The sequence below is a fragment of the Gouania willdenowi genome, chromosome 11 (genome assembly GCF_900634775.1).
Source record: "Gouania willdenowi chromosome 11, fGouWil2.1, whole genome shotgun sequence".
NCBI classification, from domain to species: Eukaryota; Metazoa; Chordata; class Actinopteri; order Blenniiformes; family Gobiesocidae; genus Gouania; species Gouania willdenowi.
The window spans coordinates 14,325,892-14,350,032 of NC_041054.1; the positions used below are offsets into that span (position 1 = coordinate 14,325,892).

Genomic DNA, 24,141 nt, shown 5'->3' on the forward strand with positions numbered 1-24,141 from the left:
GTGTGCCTAAAGCCTCACAAAGGATTTAGAATGAAGAATACATCTCTTCTGAGAGTAGATTCATATACTTTGTTGTACAAAGTTTGTCTCAAACTTTCTACAATATTTCAAGGGCATGATCACGCCTATTAATACACAGCTAAACATTTACATGCCCGATGACGTGCTGAATAAATAGTCTTTTTTTTTTTAGACATTTTGAATACGAGTCGTAGCTCCAAGTGACTCCAGTGTTCCAATGAATTGTTTTCATTAGCTTTAAATAGACTTGTATGCATTTTAATGCCCAACATATCATTCAAGCCCACAGCTTTTCTGCTTCAGAAACCGTACAGCTGTCAGTAGTAAGTTGCTACAGTGCAAGTCTTGCAGATTATTGACAAAAACAATCACTTTGATGAGCTATATTTTCACAAATGTGTCCGTAACAAAAAATAAAAAAATTAAATACACGATTAAAAATATTCACACATTACTGAATGTATTGAAATTGAAAAAAAAAAAAAAAAAAAAAAAAAAGCAGGAAGAAATCAAAGCTGTATCCAGGGCACTTCATCTGATATCGGAATTGTGCTTTGAAGACAAAGTGTTTTACTTCATGTTAACCACACGAGGGCAGGCTAAGACAGGAAGAAACACCTTCACACTGTAACAGACTCACCAATACTCTATGTATTTCTGTCCATTAGATCAGTGGTTCCCAATCTTTTTTGTCCCGTGTACCCCCTTTGCATTTTTGTCAAATCATATGTACCCCCTCGTCATATCATAAGTACCCTCATCATAATTTCATATGCTTTTTAATTTGTGGAACAGCGGGCTCTCCTAAACCGTTAACTGTGTCTCCAATATTGGTTCCCTAAGGCTTAATCTACACATTTAAAACAATGAGTATAGTTTAAAGTCTATATATATTTTTTTCTTTTTAATACCATGCAACTTTTATGTGATGATTTCAATAATAAGTATATACGGTCTTTGTAAAATGTAGCCAATCATTGTCTCCTATTGTCAGAAGTGTGACAAAACGGTATTTTATTGAGCAAAAGTAAAAAAAAAAAAAAAAATAACCTTAAAAGGACGAGGAACATTTCCTGATTATTTTTTAATTAATTGTTAAATATTTCTGAGTACCCCCTGTAATGTGCTTTTGTACCCCTGTTTGGGAACCACTGCATTAGAGCAAGTTGAGATGACAGGACAATCCAAAAAAAAAAACAAGAAAGGACCTCAGGATTCAGACCAAGCTTGGTCCACATTAGGATAGAGAAACACACGTTCACAGAAAAATGCAATTATTAGGTTTGAGCTAAATCGGCATCAAAAATGATGTGTGGAATCAACTTATTGTACCCTGTAGAAGTAGCATTCCTGCTGCTACACACACACACACACATTCATCAAGATTACATGACTACTGGCCATATTAAACTCAAACGTCCCTGACAAATAACCAGTCACTCACAGCTGGTCAACATTTGAAGAAAGTAGAGAAGGAAGATGCGTTAATGCTTGCCATTGTTCGAGCTTTGACCCTTGACCTTTAAACTTCACCTACTGCCACGGATCGCCCAGGGGCATCTTGGAAACCTGGATTTGCATCTCGACAGGACGGTCGGGTAGATTGTCCCTCCTGTAGGTAACAGTCTTCTCGTTAGACGTTGGAATGTATGACAGATCCTGAAACCACAGCAGAGAAGTGAGGTGAGCAAACGCCATGCAGACGAGGGTCAATAAACACTCACTAGATGTGTTTCAATTACAAAGTTTTGTATGTGTTTCCATTGAAGATGGTTTGGAGCAGGAGCCTCGTAACTCCCGTGAAATCTCATCCCGCGAGACTTTGCTGCAGGAAGCCGGACGCTCAGAACCTCCTTATACACCTTTTCGCGTGATGTCAGCACTTGAGCTAGAAACGCACGCCGCCATTTTAAGATGGGTATGCTTTTGCTTGACAACCGCTGTCACGGTCAGAGTTTACCTCCGTACTGAGATTATAACCCCAACCCTAACATAATCCAATAAACAAATAAAACACGTGTCTGTTCACTTTGAAAACAAAAATGAACAAAAATGAATTAATTTTTTTTTAGCAAAAATAATTTTTTTGCTAATGCACATGTGCGTGCATGCGCATATACAATCTCAGTACGATGTGAACTCAGACCATGACACCGCCATTGACAGCTGACAACACGGTGGAGATCTTGCAGTCTGGCAGATTATTATCGTATAATGCCCAAATTCTGCGTAGTATTTGACTGTCATAACCACGCCTGGATGAACGAAAAGATAGAATTTTACAGAATACCTATAGAAAAAGGCCAGAAACGGAAATTATGGATCCAAGCACTGAGGCGAACGAATTACATGGAGCCAAAAACCAAAGTGGTTGTAATGCAGTAAACATTTCGTTAATGGTAGGTTGGGTATTTTGGGGATCTAATTTCTTCCTGACTGATTTTACGACATTGATTATTAATTTGCCTACATTTAAATTGTAATTTATTCAGTAATGACTGAAATGTCTATGGCTAGTTAGCTAGCTAGGGCTAGGCCTAACTAAAGGGCTTTCATGCTGGGTTTACACCTAACTGTGATGCTTTACGAAAAAATTATTTTTGCCGTCATTCTTGACATTCTTATCGTCACTTAATAAATCGGAATAGAGTTCTGAACAGAGCGTGTTGGTTGTTGGTATTCGCGTGAGTCGTGCCATTAATCTTAACACTTGCTAACAGGCAAGGGCGGACTGGCGTACGGGGACACCGGGGATTTCCACGGTGGGCCGCTGGGTCGGGCCATGAGAACAATGGCTTTGTATGATCTAATTATCTGGCATTATGTATGTAGCGTATTGCTATCGATTGTAAAATTTGTTTTGTGATTACTTCCCCAAACTTCTGTCCAGTATGTGAGACATGGCAGCACCAGTAAACAGTAAAGAATATACAGTGATATTTGATCTAAAACCAGCCTTGAGATTTTAGATGCAGACCCATATAATCCGATCCCTATGTTCGACCAATTTCCGATAACAATATCGGAAATCGGACACCCCTATTAAAAACTATTCAATCCCAGCTGATTTTTGAGAGCTTACCTTCCCAGTGCTAAGGTAGGTGGGCTCTTCAGCAGCGCCCTCTGGTGACCGGCCTCTCTTCTGCAGCACCAGGCGAGACACAGCGACCACCACCAGCCCACACAACACGGTCAGTGCACACACACTGAGGAAAGTACCAATGAGCCGACCACTGGAGACACACTCTGTGGACACACACACACACATGTTGAGGACACACATTAGATTCCATCGTGTTACAGGTGTCTCACTCTCAGTTCCTGGAGGACCTCTGTCCTGCATGTTTTAGATGTCTGGGTTGCCAGACTTGTTTTTCGCTTTTCAGCAGAGGATTGGTTGAGTTCAGGTGCATTGGTGATGGGAGAAGTTTAAGAACTAGTTTGAAAGATAAGATAAGACAGTCAGAACAGAAGCACATTGAGTTCATAATAAAAAAAATAATAAACAAGGCTAATGCAGTACAGCAAAAGTAATAAAAGCTCAAAACAGTCGCAAAAAAAAAAAGGAAGAAACGCTGAGAAAAAGCATAAAAAGAGACACAACAAGCAGAATAAAACAGAATAGGAAATAAAAGGAAAGGCATGTTTAAATAACTGTTTACAGATTAATAACAGTTTATGTTAGAGTCAGATGAGAGACCTTCAAAATGAGGAGTTTTCCATTTGAACAGCCTCAATAGTGATGCATGACACAATTAAAATAATTTTTCATTTGCCATTCTAAGGTAATAATACTAGGACACGTATTTATCTCATAAATCATGTAGTTTGTTAGATTTTGAACCGTGGGGTGGATAAACTGTATCATAAAGTTTATTTGTATGATATCCTGTTGGTAGTTGGTAAACAAAGCATGAGATTATCAGCTTTATTATTATGCACACACAGGGTGCTCCTCCATCAGTAGCAGCTGTACCAGGGGTGCTGCTCACAACACTGGGTTGGTACTGAATCTGCTGGGGAGCACGTGTGGATGACGGGCCTTTCATCCAACACAAAGAGCCCAAAGAAGTGCTGAGACATTTTGTAACGTGGTAACCATGGAGACCTGGTTCCCGTAGCAGCTGGGAGGGGAATGGGGGGAGGGAGTGTAGGCAGGAAGAGAGTGTCCCGGTGGGTGGAGGTGATGTGGGATCAGCACAATAAGGGACGCTGTTCCCAAAAGTTGGAGGGCGGAGATGAACTGTAACACTTGGCTGTAAAAAAAACTGTGTGTGTGTGTGTGTGTGTGTGTGTGTGTGTGTGTGCGTGTGTGTGTGTGTGTGTGTGTGTGTGTGTGTATCGGAGTAAAGAAAATGAGAACATGAATAGTAAAGAATGAGTGGGACTGTAAAAGTTACAGCTGTAACTGACATTATACTTGCTGACTCAAATACACAAGAGTGTAGTATTTGTGCAACGGGGCGGAACTTGAAAAGTGCTGGGGTCCATGTGTGTGTGTGTGTGTGTGTGTGTGTGTGTGTGTGTGTGTGTGTGTGTGTGTTGTACCTGGTCTTGTGCTGATGTAAAGCTTAGTCTGACCAGAGTAGGAGCTGGTCTGAAAACGGTAGCGGCAGCTGTCATGACTGACGTAGACACACTGAGTCCTCGTCTCCACAGTTAGAGCTACACACACACACACACACACACACACACACACACACACACACACACACACACACACACACACACACACACACACACACACACACACACACACACACACACACACCAAGGGAAACAAACACAAATAGGCAATTTAAGTGGTTTTCCAGCTCTTTCTTTAATCTGTCTGTCTGTAAATTAGGTTACATCATATTAATGTGGTGGATACACTACTGTAGGTATGCTATTTAATATGTGATGTGACAATAGAGATAGATAGATAGATAGACAGAAAGACAGACAGACAGACAGACAGACAGACAGACAGACAGACAGACAGATAGATAGATAGATAGATAGATAGATAGATAGATAGATAGACTACAAAGTCATACAACAACATTTGTAGCTGCTTGGAATGCTGTTACCACACATAAAAATACAATAAAAATAAAAATAAAATCTTAATAAATTAAAAGATAACAAGATCTACTATGAGTTGCTAAATATACAAATAAAATAAAGTCTAAAGAATTTTCTAACACAAAAAACACAAAGTAATATCAAAAACAGAGAGCTGTGAGCCGCTGCATCCATGTGCACCGCCATCTCACCCAAAATAATGATGCATATTTCACAGGCTAAATTAAAATGTGTTTCAAAGAAATACAATAGGGAGCAAACATGTTGGTATATATAATATGATATAATATAATTAGCCTTTACTTTTTATACTGTATTCCACTGCTGCAGGGAGTGAATTTCCCTGTCATGAGATTATTAAAGTGTAACATAACCTAATCTAATGTATTGTAATTGTATTAAAATTTGTGTGCTTATTTTATAGTATTTTAATAATTTGTGGTTGCATTTAAATGTAGTTTCGATGTTAGTTTAATTTACTTTGCTTTAAAATCTATTCATTGAATTCATATTTCATATCAAATAGTTTTTTCTTTTTTAAAAAGACAAATTTCCCCTAATTTGTTAAAAAAACAAAACAAAAAACAACTACTAAAACAAACTACTTTTCTCGTGTGAATCTGCGCTGCTTGAGTTTTGCGACACAGAAATGGCCCCTCCCCTCCCCGCTCCCCCGTGTGTGGGATTGACCAATCAGAAGCGACAATTTGGACAGAGCGCTGTGTCTTTTTAGCGCAGCAGACCGAAACGAAGTCATTTTTCTTCACTGTAAAGGCAGGATGCTGAAATTTACCTCCACAGATTGTTAGAAAAAGGTTGTTAGAGTCATTTCTGAACCAAAACAGTCATGGAGAGTGATTCTCCTTGTTTACATTTAGGTTAACGCTATGTGGAGAAGATAGTCCAGAGATGACAGCTGATGCAGTGCGCAAGCGGTTAATGTATTTTACAAAATCTACAATCTGTACAATGTGACGACGCAATAAAACAATGAACATGTATGTGAACTGTGTCATGAAAATAAAGATTTCTACGAGCGCGAATCGGTTTTGCAACAGACGTCTCGCAAAATGTGTTGCAAAAGTGAAGCAGTGCAGATTCACACGAGAAAAGTAGTTTGTGTTTCTATAGCGGCAGATTCGAGAAGTTGTAAACGATCATTTACGCAAGTAATTACAAAAAACATGTGAATAAATGTTGGTTTACAAGTTTGCAGCTGTAATTTTATGTGTAAATATTAGTCTATAAATTGTTTCCCATCATTTGTGGCATTACATTTATTTCACGTGTTCACGTCACATTCTACAAGCTCTCACATTTTGCGACACATCCACCTTCATAAGAGTCATTAAGAATTCAGATTAGAACAAAACATTAAATCTAGTTTAGACGGTGTGTGTGTGTGTGTGTGTGTGTGTGTGTGTGTGTGTTTGATGAACTCGATGCTATAACCTCCGTTTGAGTGAATGTTCACGTATCCCAGAGTTCCCCTGTGACACACAGTGTGACAACCAGCTCAGGGAAAGTTTGTGAGGTTACAGTTTGGTGTTTCTACACAAACGTTCCATTTTCAGCAGAAAAGCCTACCCACAACAACTTCCTTTATATAACCACACGGAGGGCCTGTCTGAGCTGAACTGAAACAAAAGTGACGTCACGGCTATACTGGGACACTGGATTTCTTTACATTAAAAAACCCTGTTCATGGTGATTAGCAGTTGATTGTGGACTTTTACCAGTAAACCACTAAGACCACATTATTTTACTTGATGAATAATCACACAGCAAACGTAAAGCACTCAAATTGTTGCTTTATCAGTAAAGAAAAAGGAACTTGTTGTGATTTAAAACAAATTTCAAAAGCAGCTACTGTATATTTTTAAAATAAGGCTTGTGCTTTAGTTTTAATTGTATCATAATTATACAACTAATGGCTTTTGAAATGGTTTTAACAAAGGTTTATACCTGATGCATCATCCGTGTAGTCGACCAGCGGTGCACATGTGTGGTTGCAACGTCCCACCTCTTTTTGTGTGAGTCCATGAGTAATATGGCAGTCCACACATTTCCTTGGAAAGAAAACAATACATAATCGCACAGACGTCATTTTCAGATGCTTTTAGAGCTCGTCATCGTGTTTTGTGGAAAATGGAACGCACCAGTGTGGTTGGCAGTTGCTCACACACGTAGGACATCTCTCACAGAAGTCTCCAGAGTGTCGAGGGTCATCACACACACACTGACCACACACGCATCGGCCTCGCCCGCTGCAGATCAAGCCGTCGGGCGATTGACAGGATGGGGTGGAGATGGAACAGCTGCAGCTATCGCCCGTCCATCCATCCTGACACACGCACTCACCTGACACACACACACCTCGACCTGAAAGACAGGAGAAGCTGGTAAACACCTTTTATTGTGTTACGTTTCCTCTTCTAATGAAGTCTGCGCGAAGCTAAATAGAATAGAAAACTCTGGAATAAAGTTCCTCTTACTTCCACACAGTATTCCTCCTTCATACGGACAGGAGAAATCATCTATCTCACAGTACGTCCCATAAATTGTTCCAAGCCGACTTTCTTCGCACAAACACTTCCCACAGTCACACACTCCACGGCCACTGCAGTCCACATCGGATTCAGCAGCTCTGCAATTCTGGTGGTTCTGTGCTTCTGCCTTTGAGTCCACCGTCAGTCCGTGGTCTGACCTTTGATTGGTGGATGTTTGGCTTCCTGCGCACGACGACTCTTTGTCGTCCTGGCAGCGTCCTGTTAGTCCACAACGGCACTGACATTTTGATCGGATCCTCACAACGGTGGATTCATTATAACCAATAGGACGGACCATCACAGTTATGTCTTCACTTTCAACATCTTCAGGACAGGAACGCAGGCCAATCGTGATACTGAAGTAAACCTGGGAGAAAAAAACAAACAATACTTGGTCGAAAGTCGACATAGTCTGGAACACTGTGGATAGGTGTCCAGTCCGTTACAGGGATACGATACAGTGTAATCACATCCACAATCACGTTAAGTCACTTTTCCATTTAGATAATCCAATAAATAAAATACACGTTTCATTGAGGGTACAAAATGGAGTAGCTCCGAGTGGCACCAACATGAGCAGCCTAGCTAGTCAACATCAAACCTTTTGAAATGTCTCTAAGATAAAGACAACATATTGTTCAGTGAACCTGTGCGTTTCGGCTGTGCCTGCGTGTGTTTAACATCAGGCAGCAGAACCATCATTTAAAGGTTATCTGTTCTAGTCTTGTATATAACATAAAATGTGTTAAATGTATTACCAATAAACATTTATAGAAAAAAACCCAAAAAATAACATTTAAATTTTTTTTTTTTTTTTTTGCATGATTTATAGCTTCAAAGCATCTGGGGTCCTTTCCAATCTCTTTGCTTTTCCTCTTTATTTAGGTTTTTGTAGTGTTTTCTCTACATTTTTATTTCATTTCATTGTATTTATTACTGCAGACGACAAACGGCCTGGTCTCATTACCAGAGTCTAGGGTGACCATAACAGCAGCCAACATGTCTCCTGCCTGGACAAGCAGGTATGTCCTAGCTGCGCCACAAGCAAAATTACCAAACTAAACTTCCAGTATTATATGAGCTTTTGATATCGCTTGAGGTTAAAATTCACACAAAAATGAGAGTGTATCTAATCCAAGGGCCACATTATCAATATTTATGCTAGCATTTAAAATTATGACCAATCTAAGTATCAATACAGGAAAGAACAAAGAATTTGTGTGTTTTTGAAGTCATTTTAGTTGTCTTGGTTGTTATTTGTATACTTTTCTTATATTTTCATGATATTTTTTTATTAGTCTTCTGTGTTTTTCAGCCCTTTTGTGTGTTTTTTGAGTCATTTTGTGTGTATACTTTTAGGGCCGCATTAAATTAGAATGAGGGCCGAATAAAGCCCCCGGACCGCCATTTGTCCATGTCTTCACTAAAGGTGAATAATACTAGAACTATTAAACAAGCAGAATAGGAATGCAGTGCACTGGGGAATTCAGAATAAGGAGGTCATGTGATCACATAAGAATGTGTTTTGTTCAGTTAAGGCTGATAATCCGCTCAGTTTGGATTATTTACCAAGTCTGTTTTGTCTTCAGAGCTTTTAGAGACTGTACATAAAATAAGTAATCAACTAACTACACCATTGTGTCGCATCTCTTGAAGATGAGTTAAAAGAACCAGTTTTCTGACAGTATGGTGCACTAGAGAATGGGCCTTTGTGGTTACCGTCTGGTCCGGCTTCACCCCTGAGCAGCTTTGACCTTTGGTAGTGGATCCATCAGGACACAGTGGAGACACAGACACCCAGTACCTGCTGACTGCTTTGTCTTCCACTGACACTGACACGGCCACCTCCGACAACAACTTCTGTGGAACAAAAACGAGAAAAAATAGAGGTTTCATTATGAGGGGATTGGTGGCTGTATGAGTGGGTGAAATGCCACGAGGAGGGTTCAAAAATGTCAATTTACAAATAAAATACCAAAAGTCTGTAGGAGGGATAGTTTCTGAAGCTGTAAAGGTTGTGGGGGGGGGGGGGTCAACCACGGAAACTGTGATTGAGTAAACCTGTTACATGAGGGTAGAAATTCTTAGAGCTAAGAATAGCATCTTTGTATCCATCCATGATTGGGACACATGGTTTCCGTGGGGATCTGATGGTGATTATAATACCAGCTACTGTTCAGGCCGTGTGTGTGTGTGTGTGTGTGTGTGTGTGTGTGTGTGTGTGTGTGTGTGTGTGCGTGTTTTCAGCTGGGAACGGTTTCAGCATAATCTTGCCTCGGGTACAGCGCTCCATTGTTTGCTCTGAGAATCTGCCGAATCCACAAATCCACGAGTGCAGCCATGCATACGTGCAGACACAACAATACATGTGACACACAGGAGAAGAAAATAATCTAATCTATTCAAATGTTTTAGATTTTTGTCCTTTTCTTTTTTTGTTTTTGTTTTTTTTAAATCTAGCTAAGCTGCTGCCAAATGAACCTCCGGACAATTTTTTGTCTAAATTTAAAAGTTGTGAAATGAATTTTTTTATGTACAGATATTCAGAGATATACTGTGTATGACTCAGATTTCTCATTGTTATGTAAATAGGAATATCTTATTAATCAGCCTGTCAGTTTATGCTACCTCAACAGATCAGCAGGAGTCAGTTGGCCATGAAAGCACCCAGTCTTTAAGAAAGGAAAAAAAAAGCAATAAATGGGAAAAAATAAAAAAGAGAAAAAAAGAAGAAAAAATTAGGAAATGGAAGAGAAAAAAAAAAGCACCCAGTCTCTAGCAGCCGTTTATGTCCAATGAATGAATACGATTCTGTGAGAAGGGCCCAGAAGAATACACAAGGGTGAATAACACATACCTTATATGCATCTAACACCAACCCAATGAGGTTTGGAGCCTGGAACAGGCCTAACTTTCCCAGGTAGGAGCCAGAGAGAAGCTCTACCAACTCCTGGAGAATGAAACAGAGACAATACAATACAAATGGCACAGATCAGCTCTGGAAACAGGCGGTGAATTGGTCTCATTTGACATGAATGAGAAGGTTCTTCTATATCAGTGGTTCCCAAACTTTTCACAGTCCTGTACCCCTTCAGACATTTAACCTAAAGCCATGTACCCACTACTTCTACACACTTAAAAACATAATAATGTAACATCATATATTGTGTAGCCCTACAGTGAAATTTGTCTCTGAATTATAATTATCATGTTGACAAATAATATATATATAAAAAAGAATAACCATCTGTAAGCACAATAAAACATTATTATTCCAAAATTATCACTTCTTTGCTTTATTTAATTAATTAGCCTACTGGCATTTTCAGTGAGAAACAATCTCTTTTATTTTTGAAAAAATAAATCTACCAAACATTTATTGATTGAATAGATACAACTCTGCAATATTTGGCTGAATTTGAGAGAGTCTGAGCAAAAAAAAGTATAAGGCTAAATCTTGCGTCGATGACGCGCGACACCTAGGGTGGTCGGGGGGCACACTCCCCAGAAAATTTTGCTTCTTCTTAAATCTTTCTTAAAGATAATGTTTATTTAATTTAGTTGAATTCAGTAATGTTGTAAATGTTATTATATATGGTGAAATGTTTAGAGAGAATGATTGTTTTCCTTCAGTTGCAGCCGCCAGATATTTGTTTCGACCAGCAGAGGGCGCTGATAATCCAGTGTTCAGTTGGGATGCAGTTATTCTGCACAGTGAAGAAGAGCTGCTATGCGCAAGCAGACTTAGCTAATAGAAAAATGTGACTTTTACAGATATTCGCGTAATATTACAGATATTCTTTCGGTGCTAAAGGGGTAAGGAATCATTGATCAACATGTGTAAGAGTAGAAGGCAGCCAGAACGAGAGTAGTATTCGATTCCGCCCGCCGCCTACGCTTTCTCCACGCAAAGTCTGGTTATGTATTTTGTTTTCATGTTTGTCAAAGCTGAAAATCAACTTTCATACAAGTACGTGGTAGCAAAGGGCATCAAGCACATTTGGCTAGCACAGAACAATGTAGCTCTCGCCATATTTTCACTTTTTTTAGCTTGTCTCCACTAAAAGGTTCATAGGCCAATGTGTAATTTGTGGCAATGCATGGAGGCTCCTGACTGCTGCTCTATTTATATTATAGTTTCCAATGTTGTCACGCTGTTTTACGTTTTTTTTTTTTTTTTTTTTTCTCACGCACCCCCTATGACAATTTGCGTACCCCTGGGGAAGAGGTGACAAGTAACGAAGCACAAATACTTTGTTACTGTACTTAAGTGGTTTTTTTTCTGGTATCTGTACTTTACTTCAGTATTTATTTTTTGGGTGACTTTTAACTTTTACTCCTTACTTTTTTAAACAAATATCTTTGCTTTGAACTCCTTACATTTTGAAAATGAGCTTGTTACTTTTAAGACCTTCGAAGATGGCGCTACAACGTAAAAAAACAACAAAAATGTTAACCTCTGGGTTTAATTGAGCATTTGCATTTTTTTTCTTGAAACATTTTATTTAGCGAGTGCTAAATTCTCCGGCTGTTCAAAGTTAACAGATCTAACTTTTTTTCATTTATCAATATTCTACAGGTTCTTTAGAAAATAAAAGATATGGAATTTGCTGGTTCAAAAAACCCTGTCTTGTAATTGAAAGGACATTTGTTTTAGTTTTTTACTAAAGTAGTATTGATTAGTACGTTTTTACTTTTACTCAAGTAAGAGAACAACTTCAATACTTTTACCAGAGTCATTTTTTATTCAAGTATCTATACTTTTACTTGAGTACTCAAGACTAGTACTTTTGCCACCTCTGCCCCACTTTGGAAACCTAGGTTCTATATCAAATCTAGCAGGGATGTAACTCATAAGTCAGATGTGTGTGCGTGTGTGTGTGTGTGTGTGTGTGTGTGTGTTGTATCCATTACCTCATACCAGTGGTACTGCTGCTTCTCCACAGCAAAGATAGAGTAAATATGATTTTCCAGCAGTTTCTCAGATAACTGGCCGACACTCGGATGGTCCTAAGGTGGAGATGACAAAAAAAAACCCCTAGATAAATGATTACAGAACACATAAATGTAATGATCATGATAGGAGCCCAGTGTCCTTTCCTCTCACCATCCTGGTGCTCCCTGTGTAGACGTTGTTCTCCAGGTGACACAGTCCATCATGTGGCACGACGATCCCTGCGAGCCTGCTGTCCAAAGCCAGATGAGAAGGCTGGTCGGTCATCAGGAGCAACAGATGTTTTGCCTCTGGGCGCCACCCGACAGCCTTCTGAGGGATCCCGAAAAGAATGCAGAGTTAAGCCTTGTGGTTTCTCATTGTTGTACTGGAGACAACAACAACAACAAGAAACATTTGTCTTCAAGCTATTCTTAGAAGCGACTTTAGATATGTTAACTTTGAACACCTGGAGAATTTAGCACTCATTATGAATTGCTTATTCCTTTTCACTATTGAAATCTGACTCACCACATAGCATAAAGATTTACTAGTGTGGTTAATAAAAGCGGAGCCGCACAGTTTACTCATCTGAACATCAGCAGCTTTTATGATGAATGGGACCTTTCTGTAAGCCAGATCATAGCAGCAGAAGCAGCAGAATGTCTTCAGGAGCTCCTGTCTCATGTGTGACTCATCACAGACTGTGAGAAAGTGTGCCCATGTGTGTATTGGTGAGCCTATAAGAAGCTGTGACATAATGGAGAGTCTATTCTGGATGGATGAGCACCACAGTGTTTCCTTGCTGGCTGATTACTCACAGCCCCCTGCATGGGGTTACTCACAGCCCCCCCCCCGCAGCGACAGGGTAAGCAAAACGTGTCCCAGCGGTGATATCACCACTTTGTGTTACTTATTGGACCCAATACTTGCTGCTGAGTCAGCATCACCGTTTTCATGCCAGGCTCATGCAAGTTTGAAACCACAAAGACTTTCAAATAAAAATAAAAGCCCACACAAACCTGACAGACCGCCGCTTGCATCATAGCGTCCAGGCCTCCTTCAGGTGTGTCCATGTTGCCAGATATGCGCTGGCGTTTGATCACGTGACTGAACTCGCTCATGTTTCCGGTCATGCTGAGAACGTGATGGAATCCGTGGGCTGGACGACAGCGGATCTCATAATCACTGTGAGATGTTCAAGAAAACATTATTTACATGCAAACACTGAGGAGAACAGAGCTGGATTATTGTCATCATGGAAAAGTTGTCTACCTGAGTCACACATACAACATTTTAAAGCAGTAACTTTTACTTTGAGTATTTTTTAATTGAGCTACTTTTTACTTGTACTCAAGTATTTTATGTATGACTTACTTGTACTTGAGTACAATTTCAATAAATGCTTATTATATGAGGTTAACTTGGCACTAGAGCACATAGAGCATTTGCACAGGATAGCCAGCACACCCTTGACCAGTTGCCAGTCCATTACAGCCTTTACACATTGGCAGTTAATTACAAAAGTATATAACTATAGCAGCTCCTATAGTCATTTTAGAAACTCTCGCAAATCAAAAAATACATATTTTTGGGCTGAAGAGTGAAAGTAGAGCAGTAACAGAAAAGCCACACAAACACTGGCACAACACGCAAGCTTTAATTAAAACATCTTTCTAGGGGTTCCTTTGGGAAATGTTAAAAATAGCATTTTGGTTTTAATGTGTCACTCATGCAGCTTTGAAGCTCCGTGTTACCTGCAGGGGTTGTTGATCTTTGACGGATGGACGTTGATGTAAGGGGAGACAGGTTTGTCTACAAATGAGCCGAAACCAAGCCAAAGATCTGACGAGCGCTCCATCATACGAAGGGACAGAGCTACGCCCACTGTCTTAAGCTGGACCAAGAAAGGAAAGAAAGGAATCATAGAAACAGAAAACTTTGTTAATTATAGCATAAAAACTTAAAATAACAATGTATGTGCAAACTTTATGAAACAGTTAAGCGCCCACATGATCAAGATTTTCCTGCATGGATGCAGATACATCCACCAGGTAGTAGAGATCCACTGGGTAACGCTCCAGTTGATTGACTGCCACAATGAAACTGGCATTTGTTCCTATAGGTGCACAAAATCAAAAGCAACTTACAATTTCAATTCTCGTGAGCATATTCTGGTGAGCGCATTTCCGTGGTCGTGCAGTGTTTACCTGGCCTGAGAGTGATGCTGATGTCTTTTGGAGTAACTTGTGTACTGCTGATGGTAGCGTTCACCTCCACCTTTACGTCATTCTGCTCTGTGAACTCTGGACCACAGCCTCTGCTGCGCAGGTTCACCAGCAAGTCACAGCGCTGACTCGGCAAAGCCCCTTTCAGGAAGTCCTTGAATTCAAAGCGAATCACATGCGTCCTATTTTCATTCATAAGCCTTCAGTAAATGCAACTTTTAACCATATTAATAAAAGGAAATAAAAAGCTGAGTGAAAACATGAAGAAAAAGTCAAACTGACTAACCACAGAATGAGATCACACTTTTACTAAAATAGCCTGGGATGGATTCAATCTTTACAATAACACTGCATTGTGGTTTGAGCACAGAACTATAAGTACAGTGGAAAGTTATGCTGAGGGTTCACAGTAAAAGGTGTAACCGCCTTTCGTCAAAATGGCACAATTTTATGCAAACAAAAGTAATAACGATAACAGAAAATGTGTTATTAAACTAGCCTCAACTTCAGATCAAATGTGATTCAAATCACTAGCGTTAACGTATATTTGGTGCACTATTATCCTAAAGGCACAAGAGTAAAATGTAACTGTAAATGCAACTTCACATAAACTCACCATAAAACAGTGTTGGTAGGGCTTAGAGTAGCCGATTGTAAGATTCTGCACTTTTTTTTTACTCTGGTTAGGATAAGCAGGTACAAATTGAATGAAAAAAAATGTTTTATTTAATTTCTGTTGCCTTCCTATTTTACAAAAAGAGAAGGAGTAAATGAAGATCAAATGACAATGATCTAATTTATATAAATTTGGAAGAAAAAAACCAGTTGTATATATTTTGTGTTGGATATATTATGTGTTGCTCTAATGGACAAAAGACCATGATAAAGTGTGGGTGCGTTTACACAATAAGAGTGACCTGTTCACTACAGTCACTTTCAAGCTCATGTTGCAAAAACATTATGATTACTTTCAACACAGTGACAAGTAACTTTGATAAAAGGACTTTATGTCCTTTTATTGTCCCAATGTTACAGAATGAACTCCCAGTGTAATTCCTCCCACAATTTGACTTCTTGGTGGTTTGAAAACATCTAATCTACCAATGAACCCTACCGATTTCTCACAGTAAAAAGTAGCTGATAAAATATATTCTTAAAATGAAAAATAAACCCTATGATAACTGCTTAAAACCCTCTAAACGACAACAAGAACTATTACAAAGCATATAATTGCTATCATGAGTGTTGGCATTGTGTGTTGCCCAACCAAAATCTTTGTTTTGAACACTTCCTTAAGGCTTGCAGGATGTGAAATTTAGGGTTTTCATTGTGGGAAAGCACCCGAGGCCTGTAAATACACACATGCGTGTGACGTTCCTGTCTTGCAGGTGTATTTTCTGTGAGTGTGTGTGAGGCACTGGTATAGGCTTTAAGGTCTCTCTGGGCTGGTTCAGGGTGCTTTTATTTTATTTTTTTTACGAGACAGGAAGACAGGAAGAAGAAACACTGACACCCAAATGGATGCAGAGATATGTGTGAGACTAAACATCTGCTTGGATGAAGGCTCTGCTTCCTTCCCTGCATTACAAAAAACAGCTACTGAGCAAAAAACGTATACATAACACATTAATTTGGTCCAACTTAGCGTTTGTAACCCAGGTAAAATCTACCTTTGTATATATTTATAAACTATAAACTATAATATTAATTAATACATATATATATATATATATATATACATATATACTTACCTTTTACCTTTTATATAAATATATATAATTAATTTATGTATTTATTTACTGCCTCAACAACCTAAACTCATGCATCAACACCTCTTTAAACTATGTTAAGTAGAAATAGTCATGTGACCTTGCTCAGCCAATGGTAACATCTGGGCAGCCATTTTACCTGCAACTTCCTAGTCACACCTGTGTGGAGAGAGGAAGCTTCCACAGCCCTGGGCAGGTTTGTCTCCAAACAAATTCAAAATACCAAATCCCTTGCTTTATGTAACACTCTGTAAGCATAGTACCTTATTTTTAACCTTTAAAGTGTGCTGCCGGTCTGGGTTGGAGTCCGTTGCTACCATCAGATGCAGCATCAATAGAGGAATTGATGGGCTAGCATGCTAGCTTAGCACTAGCATAAATTAGCTAAAAGTTGGGTACATTTTGTACTCATTGTACAGTATGTTATTCTGCCTGTCTGACATTTATTTATACTATCAGTGAATGCTGTACTATGAAATATTTATTGTGAATGTATTTTGAGCGTCGTAGTTAGGGGGTGTAAATCACCAGCTTCATCACCATACGATATCGATTTGTTTGGATGACGATACAATGTTTGCCGATATCACAAAGTCTGTCACGATACGATTTCCTGCCTGTGATCGATATGATGTGATATCTTGTGCCCATCTCACACGATCGTTTACTTGTATATCAACTCCCAAAAAACAACTGAAATATGATTGGACTATTTTATTTCTAAGGTCTTTCAGGTATCAGGCATTAAATAAACAGTATTAACACCGTTCTGTAACATTTAACAAATTGTTAGACTTTGAATTGTGTGAGTGATAAAAAGCATCTAGTAGTTTTATTTAAATTACTACGGTGCAATACATTTTTAATAATACAAAAATATGGCTTTAAAAACAGTTGATTTCACTGTAACAAACTAACCAGGTGGGGACAAAGTGTCACTGGCATGTTATGATTAATAATATTATTATTATTTTAACATTGACATGTTAATGATGCTACACTGCTATATAAATAAGTATAAAAACGTATCTTAAAGGGCATATGATTAATTTGTGTAAGGTTTATTTGTTTTGATTTGGTTTTAAAACGGAATAACCAAAGAACGAAGGGTACATGGATAACAGTGCTACATATACGTATGGTTTTGATACATATTTTTTATTCTTTAATATTAAATAAATATCTCAAGTGGACTTCCAGACACTTGTTATTCAGTAGTCCTGTTTATTTACATGAACACACGCTGTTTGTTGTGGGGAGTTAGTAGAAATCAACCCATTTACGAGCACGGACCGAATACTGAAAGTATCAGATCTCAGTTTGCGTGTCTGTGTACTCATGTGCGTGCTACACCCCTAGCAAAACAACCCTCTTCAACCCAATTCTTATCGTCTTAAAATCAGCATCACTGCTATAGCGCTGCGCTTTCATTATTATTTCATTTCCTAATATATAGTTAATCATTATCCTGGTCGGCGGCTGCATAGTGCCGCGTACAAATGTGGGTGGCAGCAGGGGTCACAAGGCTTTGTTGTCGCTTGGCATTTGCTAAGTTATGCCACCATCCCCGTGCAGGAAATGGTGGCACGGACGTACAGACGTGCTATTTGAATTTCAAAATAAAAGCATATCTTAAAGATGAAGATGTTTATCGATGTTTTCATTGTGCATCGATGCAATTGGATGGTTATTTAATTAATCAATGTGGATCGATGTATTGTTACACCACTAGTTGTAGTGCACATTATTATGAACTTTTTCTCCTTTCGATTTTGTAAATAATTTTGTTAATCACTATAATACCATCACTATTTGTGCCACTGTCTTTTAATTACTTACACCAGCTCCAGAAGCCGAGCCTCGTTATCGATTTTAGCCGATTGTATTGCAACTGCTTTATAAATAAGCACCAGGCTCGCGTTACACTTTATCTGTCATACACAAGAAAATGCATTAATTTACCTCTTTAAAACACCAGGCACACTGCGGCCCACGTCTGAGACAATCGGAACACGAGGTGACAGCGGACGACCGGCACACACTGGAATCTGCGAGTAAGAAGAGAAGAATTTCAGATTAACATATGAAAGAATGTGTGTGTCAACACTCATTAGCCATGAAGCCGAGACCCTTCAGATATCAAGCAATCCCATGCCCACTTTTGACAAAAAGAGCAGGACTTAGCATCTCATACGAGGCTATTCAGTGCATTTTAGTTTGGGGTGGTGGGAACAGGTGCTTGAGTTGTTGGAGTACTGCAATGATTGTTTCCCACACCCATAAACACATGCATTGGCCATGTGTGTGTGAAAGGTCAGTCAATGGATCCCACGCATGGATTAACGCCATCACATAGGATACTTGGATGCAGTGTTTTGCTGAGAAACATGACAAAGATGAAGACTGGATAACAACCTTGGCCTCCCCATAGCAGGATGAATGATTTATTGAAGTGTTTTTACCAACTGAAATCCAACTTTCCAGGTCTCCATCAGTGTGTGACAGAACTGCAGGAATGTGGGGCAGAATACGGCTACAGGTCTTTACAGCCTTGTATCAAAGCCATTCTGACCCAATTAGCAATCTAGCCTGTAGTAAGCCTTTGTATGGAATAGACCTACCTCCTCCATTATAAATAACCACTATAGGCTTTAGACAATATGCTCTCTATAGGATACAGTTGGTTCAGTTTTGGTCATTGACCCAATTTGAGGGATTCCTGTTAACAATCACGATATGCTTCCAGTTTATGGGGCATTTGCATACAATTTAAATGAAAATGGTAAGAATTATAACATCTACTTTGTAAGTGACCAAAAGTCAATGGACAGTCTATCTGTCTTTGTATTTTGGCCTTCACAGTCATTGACAGGCTGGAGTCTAGAAATCAATCATTATATATAGAAGCAGCGTGATTAGGGCCATTTCACTTCCGTACTTCTGATAGTGTGCAGGTTGGCGTTTGCAGTTTGTTTCAGGTCCTACCATCTATATTAAACTCAGTCTATAGTTAAAAAGTTATTGGCTGAATTTGAGCCGATAATATTGTCATTGCACTTGATAATTCCTCCTGCTGCTTGCATCCACTGAACGCTTTTAAAGCTCACATTATTAAATCCAAACTTAGCGCATTTGAAATAAGCACTAAAACCATATGGTAATGGAATGATGCGTTATTGAACCACAGCTGTTTTTAGAACAGCTGGACAGCCAATTTCCTCAGTTAAATTTATTTAGGTCGACTGCTTACCTTGGTTTGTGTTGGGTGAGTTATACAGGGGTGTCAAACTCATTTTAGCTCAGGGGCCAAATACAAAGTGGGCTGCAGAACAATTAAGAACACTAATGTCCCCGAGTTTGCACTTCGATGTATAAATACTACATAAAGTATGTAAGGTTCCGACAGTATCCAAGCAATAAGTGACAGATATCAGTCTCTGCAGGATTTTCTCATTTAAATGTCATTGATTTTGTGATGATTTTTTAAAAATGTAATTTGGTGAAATTATGTGAAATAATTTGAGGATAATTCAGTTCTTTGAACTATTTCAGATTTAAAATGACTGCAGTCATGTTGGGAAAACTGCAATCCTCCAAATATTGTGGCGTTTCATTGAATTTGTGTGTTTAGAAGGGCTGGGGTATCTCCAACTGAATTATTTGGTAATTTGCACAATAATTCAGGTTTTGTTTGTGACTTTTTTTTCTTTCTTTCTCCTGTGGGCCGAATTGGGTGGTCTAAAGCAGTGGTTCTCAACTGGTGAACCGGTACTCAAAAGTGGGTCACGGACCTGTACTGGGTGGGTCGTGGACAGCTGGTCAAAAATAAATACTTAATGTCTCTCATGTCGGACTTGTCCTTTATTTTGAAAGAAACTTTTGTTTCGACAGGCATGCTGTGCAATGCATGTTGCACAAGAAAATATATAGATTTTTTTTAAAAAAAAAAGATGATTATATGTGTTTTCAACAGCTATTTTTGAAAGACTATGTTTGGTTGGTTGAATTAAAAAAAAAAAAAAGTGGGTTGCAATTTAATAACTGATGCAAAATGTGGGTCCCAGGGTAAGATCAGTTTTTCTCTTATTTCTGATTCCGAGTACCCCTTTAATCTGACTACAACAACTTGCTTAGAAAACTATTTAAAAACAACTATAGAGCATAATGACAGAATGAACGATTGAAACCACACATTTTAAAGACTCAAATTTTGTAAATATGTGGAATGAAACAGTATTTAGCTCAGTGAGTGGTTCCCCACCTTTTTTTGATAGTGACCCCATTTTGATATCAAGAATTTCTGGCAAGCCCAAATAATTTTTTTTTTTTTCTAGAATTATTTTTAGATCATATTTGAGCTCAGATTATTATTATTATTATTTTTTTTTTTACTGCATTTTAGTTGAACTAGATTCACATAGCAAATGCATAGAAATACAGTTGTTTAAGATTTTGTATACTTCAAAAATTCTATTGTCATTTTCAGAAATCCCAGGCGACCCCAAGGCGTCCTGACCCCAAGGGTGAAAAACAACATTTATCATTTCCAGTCATATCATGACTGTTGCATGACCCCCCCCCTCTCTCTCAAGTACTCTCTGTAGTGCAATCCCATACCCCTAGGGGTACCCCCATTTGAGAAACACTGGGTCTAAAGGGTTTAACACACGTGCATTAGATGAATCTGTGAAAGTTGTATAAATGTATAGAATAAGTCTGTCCTTATGGAGCCTGCTGCTGGTTATTCATTTTAAATCAGTGTCAGTGAGTAAATGAATAATAATAATAATAATAATAATAATAATAATAATAATAATAATAGCATCATTCGCTCCACAGGTCCTTTGACTGACGTTGTGGGGTAATGGGACAGGGTAATTGCTGCCTTATGATGTAATTGGCCCTAATTACCGTTTACTCACCGGCACTGGAGGCTCCTGTGCAGACAGTGACCATGGAGCAGCACAGCAGGACGTACTGAGGCAGCCAGGAAGTCATATTATCCTAAGACACCGAAGCCGAGCAGCGTGGAGACACGAGAGCAGCACCGGAGCGGTCAGAGCCACCGCAGACGGGCCGGGGGAGACCTGGGACCGGGCGACAGCATCGCCATTCACCCAATAAAGCTCTTAATCCCGGAGAGGAATTCACGGGTCCAATCGGCTTTAGGCGCGCTCACCCCCGTGGACCACGAGAGGAGGGGAATTTGCGTCCCGCCATCTCTATCCTTCCATCGGCAGGTGTGCGACGTGTCCCGGTGTGTGTCCACGATGGACCTCACAGCCTCATCCCGGGACACACACACACACACACACGACAGGAGTCCCGAAGAGCTCAGCCGGCCGGTGCGCACTGACACGCTGACTGAGGACGCACCAAACACGGCGCCTGGGAGCGTTTTTAAACCCTATAGTGACTCAGAGGCGGTGCCATGGCAACGACCCTCCGTCCTCCCTGTATCCGAGCAGGATGGAGGGGGACACATGCACACTTTTGGGTTACGGCCCATAAGTTGGGGTTCTTTTAATACAACACTGGTGTGTTCTGTAATTGAGTACAGACAGCAAACTGAGTGTAAATGTGAATAGTTCACATTCTGGCGTCATCATTTTATGAAAGTGTTTTTCAACCTTGGAATTTAAATGGGGTCCCTTGAAATGTCTAGTAATTGATTTAAAAAAAAAAAAAAAAAACGGATTAAAAATGTACTGTTTAAATATTTATTATTATTATCCTCATCAACTATGTTCTGTACTTGTCTTGATTTAGGTCTTAGGGGTGATGGTTCCCAGCGCTATATCAGAATCAGCTTTATTTGTCATTGCACATGTTACAGAGCAACAAAATACATTTCAGTTTCATTCCTTCCAAGAAACATGAAAAGACAATCACATATAACATGGGAGGACAAGGGCGGGAGACCTGTGGGTCGCAACCAATTAAACGTTTAGATGAGAAGTGGGAGAACAGCAGGAGGAGAGAAGAAGAGGGGAAAAGGCAGGTTTTAAACTGAGTTCCCTATTGGGGAGGATAGTGTAAAACTGACATCCTAGTGCTAGATGAGACAACCAGAGTGGCTTTGGGAGCCGTGATAAGCGATTTGTTTTCGATTCAGGCTAGTTCAGTTTCGATAGCCTTGAGTCCCGGTCTCCCAGCAGTGATAATAAGGTGGCCTTTTAACTAGCGAGCCAAGCATTCAGCTTCTCCAAGATCGATTCAATTCCGTGAAAACGTTCCAAAGCAGCCTCCTGCTTGCTTTTGAGATCATTCATCACGTGAGTCTGAGTGTCGAGAGCCCTGCTCCATCCTTCGGAAATGACTGGCAGCCTTCCCAAAACAGCTACTGACATAATACGGACTTTGCGATAGGTCAGAAAGCTGCCAGCTCCAATCAGCAGCATGCCTGCTACCATAATTCCAATCATGTAGATGTTTTCCACGGAAAGAATCGACAGACAAGTAACTAGCCACTTGTTCCAAGGGTCGAGCGGATATCCAGCCGCAAACGTACCTCTGAGACTGGCGGCTCACCACTGCCCGTTGTTTTTGTCGAAAAAACTTGGTTGATTGAATTGAGAGACCAAATGAATGATTCCATTATTACAGATTTGGATAGAGAGGCTCCTTTTAGATTCACAAAACAAAGCAGGAGCAAGGACAGATGCAGGTGGGAGAGAGGAAGCAGAGACAATGCGACCGCCCTCGTCGAGAAGAAGACGAGAAGAGAAAACCACTGGCTTAGTTGGCTGAAAAGTGTTTTCTAGTCAATGGAACCCTGGTGTTTATATATTGTATCTTCAGGGAGCCATTACAACACTGGGGGCTTCTGTGTTGGGGGGGTCAAAGCAGATGGATGATGGTGGGCAGGATGGTGCAGTAGTGGTGTTGGAGGGGGAGGAGGGGGTGTCAGTAAACCAGAGCTCTTGCAGAGATGGTTCACAAGCTGGTGCTACAGCCGAGGAGGAGGGGGTCTGGGTCCTTTGTGCATGGATTCCAATGAGATGGAGTAACCTCGCCTCCGCCGGCTGCACCACTGAGCAGGAGCCAAACACCCAACAAACAACTCAACAATTTCATAGGCTGAGCTGTGCATGGAGCGGGGACACAATGCCCCCCCCCCCTGTCTTCAGCAGGACCCAGTGTGTGTCTCCTGTAGAGGTCCATCAGATAAAACAGGCATGTTGTGCTTGGCGTGTAGCCTAAACAGTGATTGTGAGTGTGCCAACATGTAGTCAGGACCAATGAAAAGCAGTCCGCGCTCAGCCCTTATCTACTCTGTTTGACCCCCATCTGTTGCTCAGGGAACCCTGAAACAGAGCTGCTTCCTACTTCATTCACTCACATAATTTGCCGAATGGTAATTCCTGCATGTGGGAGTGTCAGCACCTCCCCATCCATGCCCCAAAGGGGTCACTCTCAATTATGGTAATGATGCAAATACACATCAAACTGTTTTTCAAGTGTGTGAAACATTGAAGTAAAATCTATCAACTGAAGCCAAGTTTATCCCCTCCCAGCTCAGTGTGTCAGGCGGGCCATGGAGGTTGTCTGGAAGCCAAAATACAGACAAATTC

The 24,141-nt window shown here is 39.9% G+C and overlaps 1 protein-coding gene across 1 annotated transcript; it reads right to left on the minus strand.

Moving 5' to 3' along the window:
- Positions 1-1,166: 1,166 nt before the first annotated feature.
- Positions 1,167-21,942, minus strand: itgb8 (integrin, beta 8). The gene is made up of 16 exons (XM_028461296.1): positions 21,490-21,942; positions 18,530-18,615; positions 14,781-14,952; positions 14,583-14,689; positions 14,328-14,467; positions 13,593-13,758; positions 12,745-12,903; positions 12,552-12,647; positions 10,495-10,587; positions 9,357-9,497; positions 7,584-8,004; positions 7,248-7,470; positions 7,054-7,157; positions 4,570-4,686; positions 3,104-3,267; positions 1,167-1,680 (listed from the first exon to the last, which is right to left on the minus strand). Exons 1-16 carry the CDS (start codon positions 21,563-21,565, stop codon positions 1,555-1,557), a joined length of 2,391 nt encoding a protein of 796 aa, XP_028317097.1. The 5' UTR covers positions 21,566-21,942; the 3' UTR covers positions 1,167-1,554.
- Between the last annotated feature and the right edge of the window lie 2,199 nt (positions 21,943-24,141).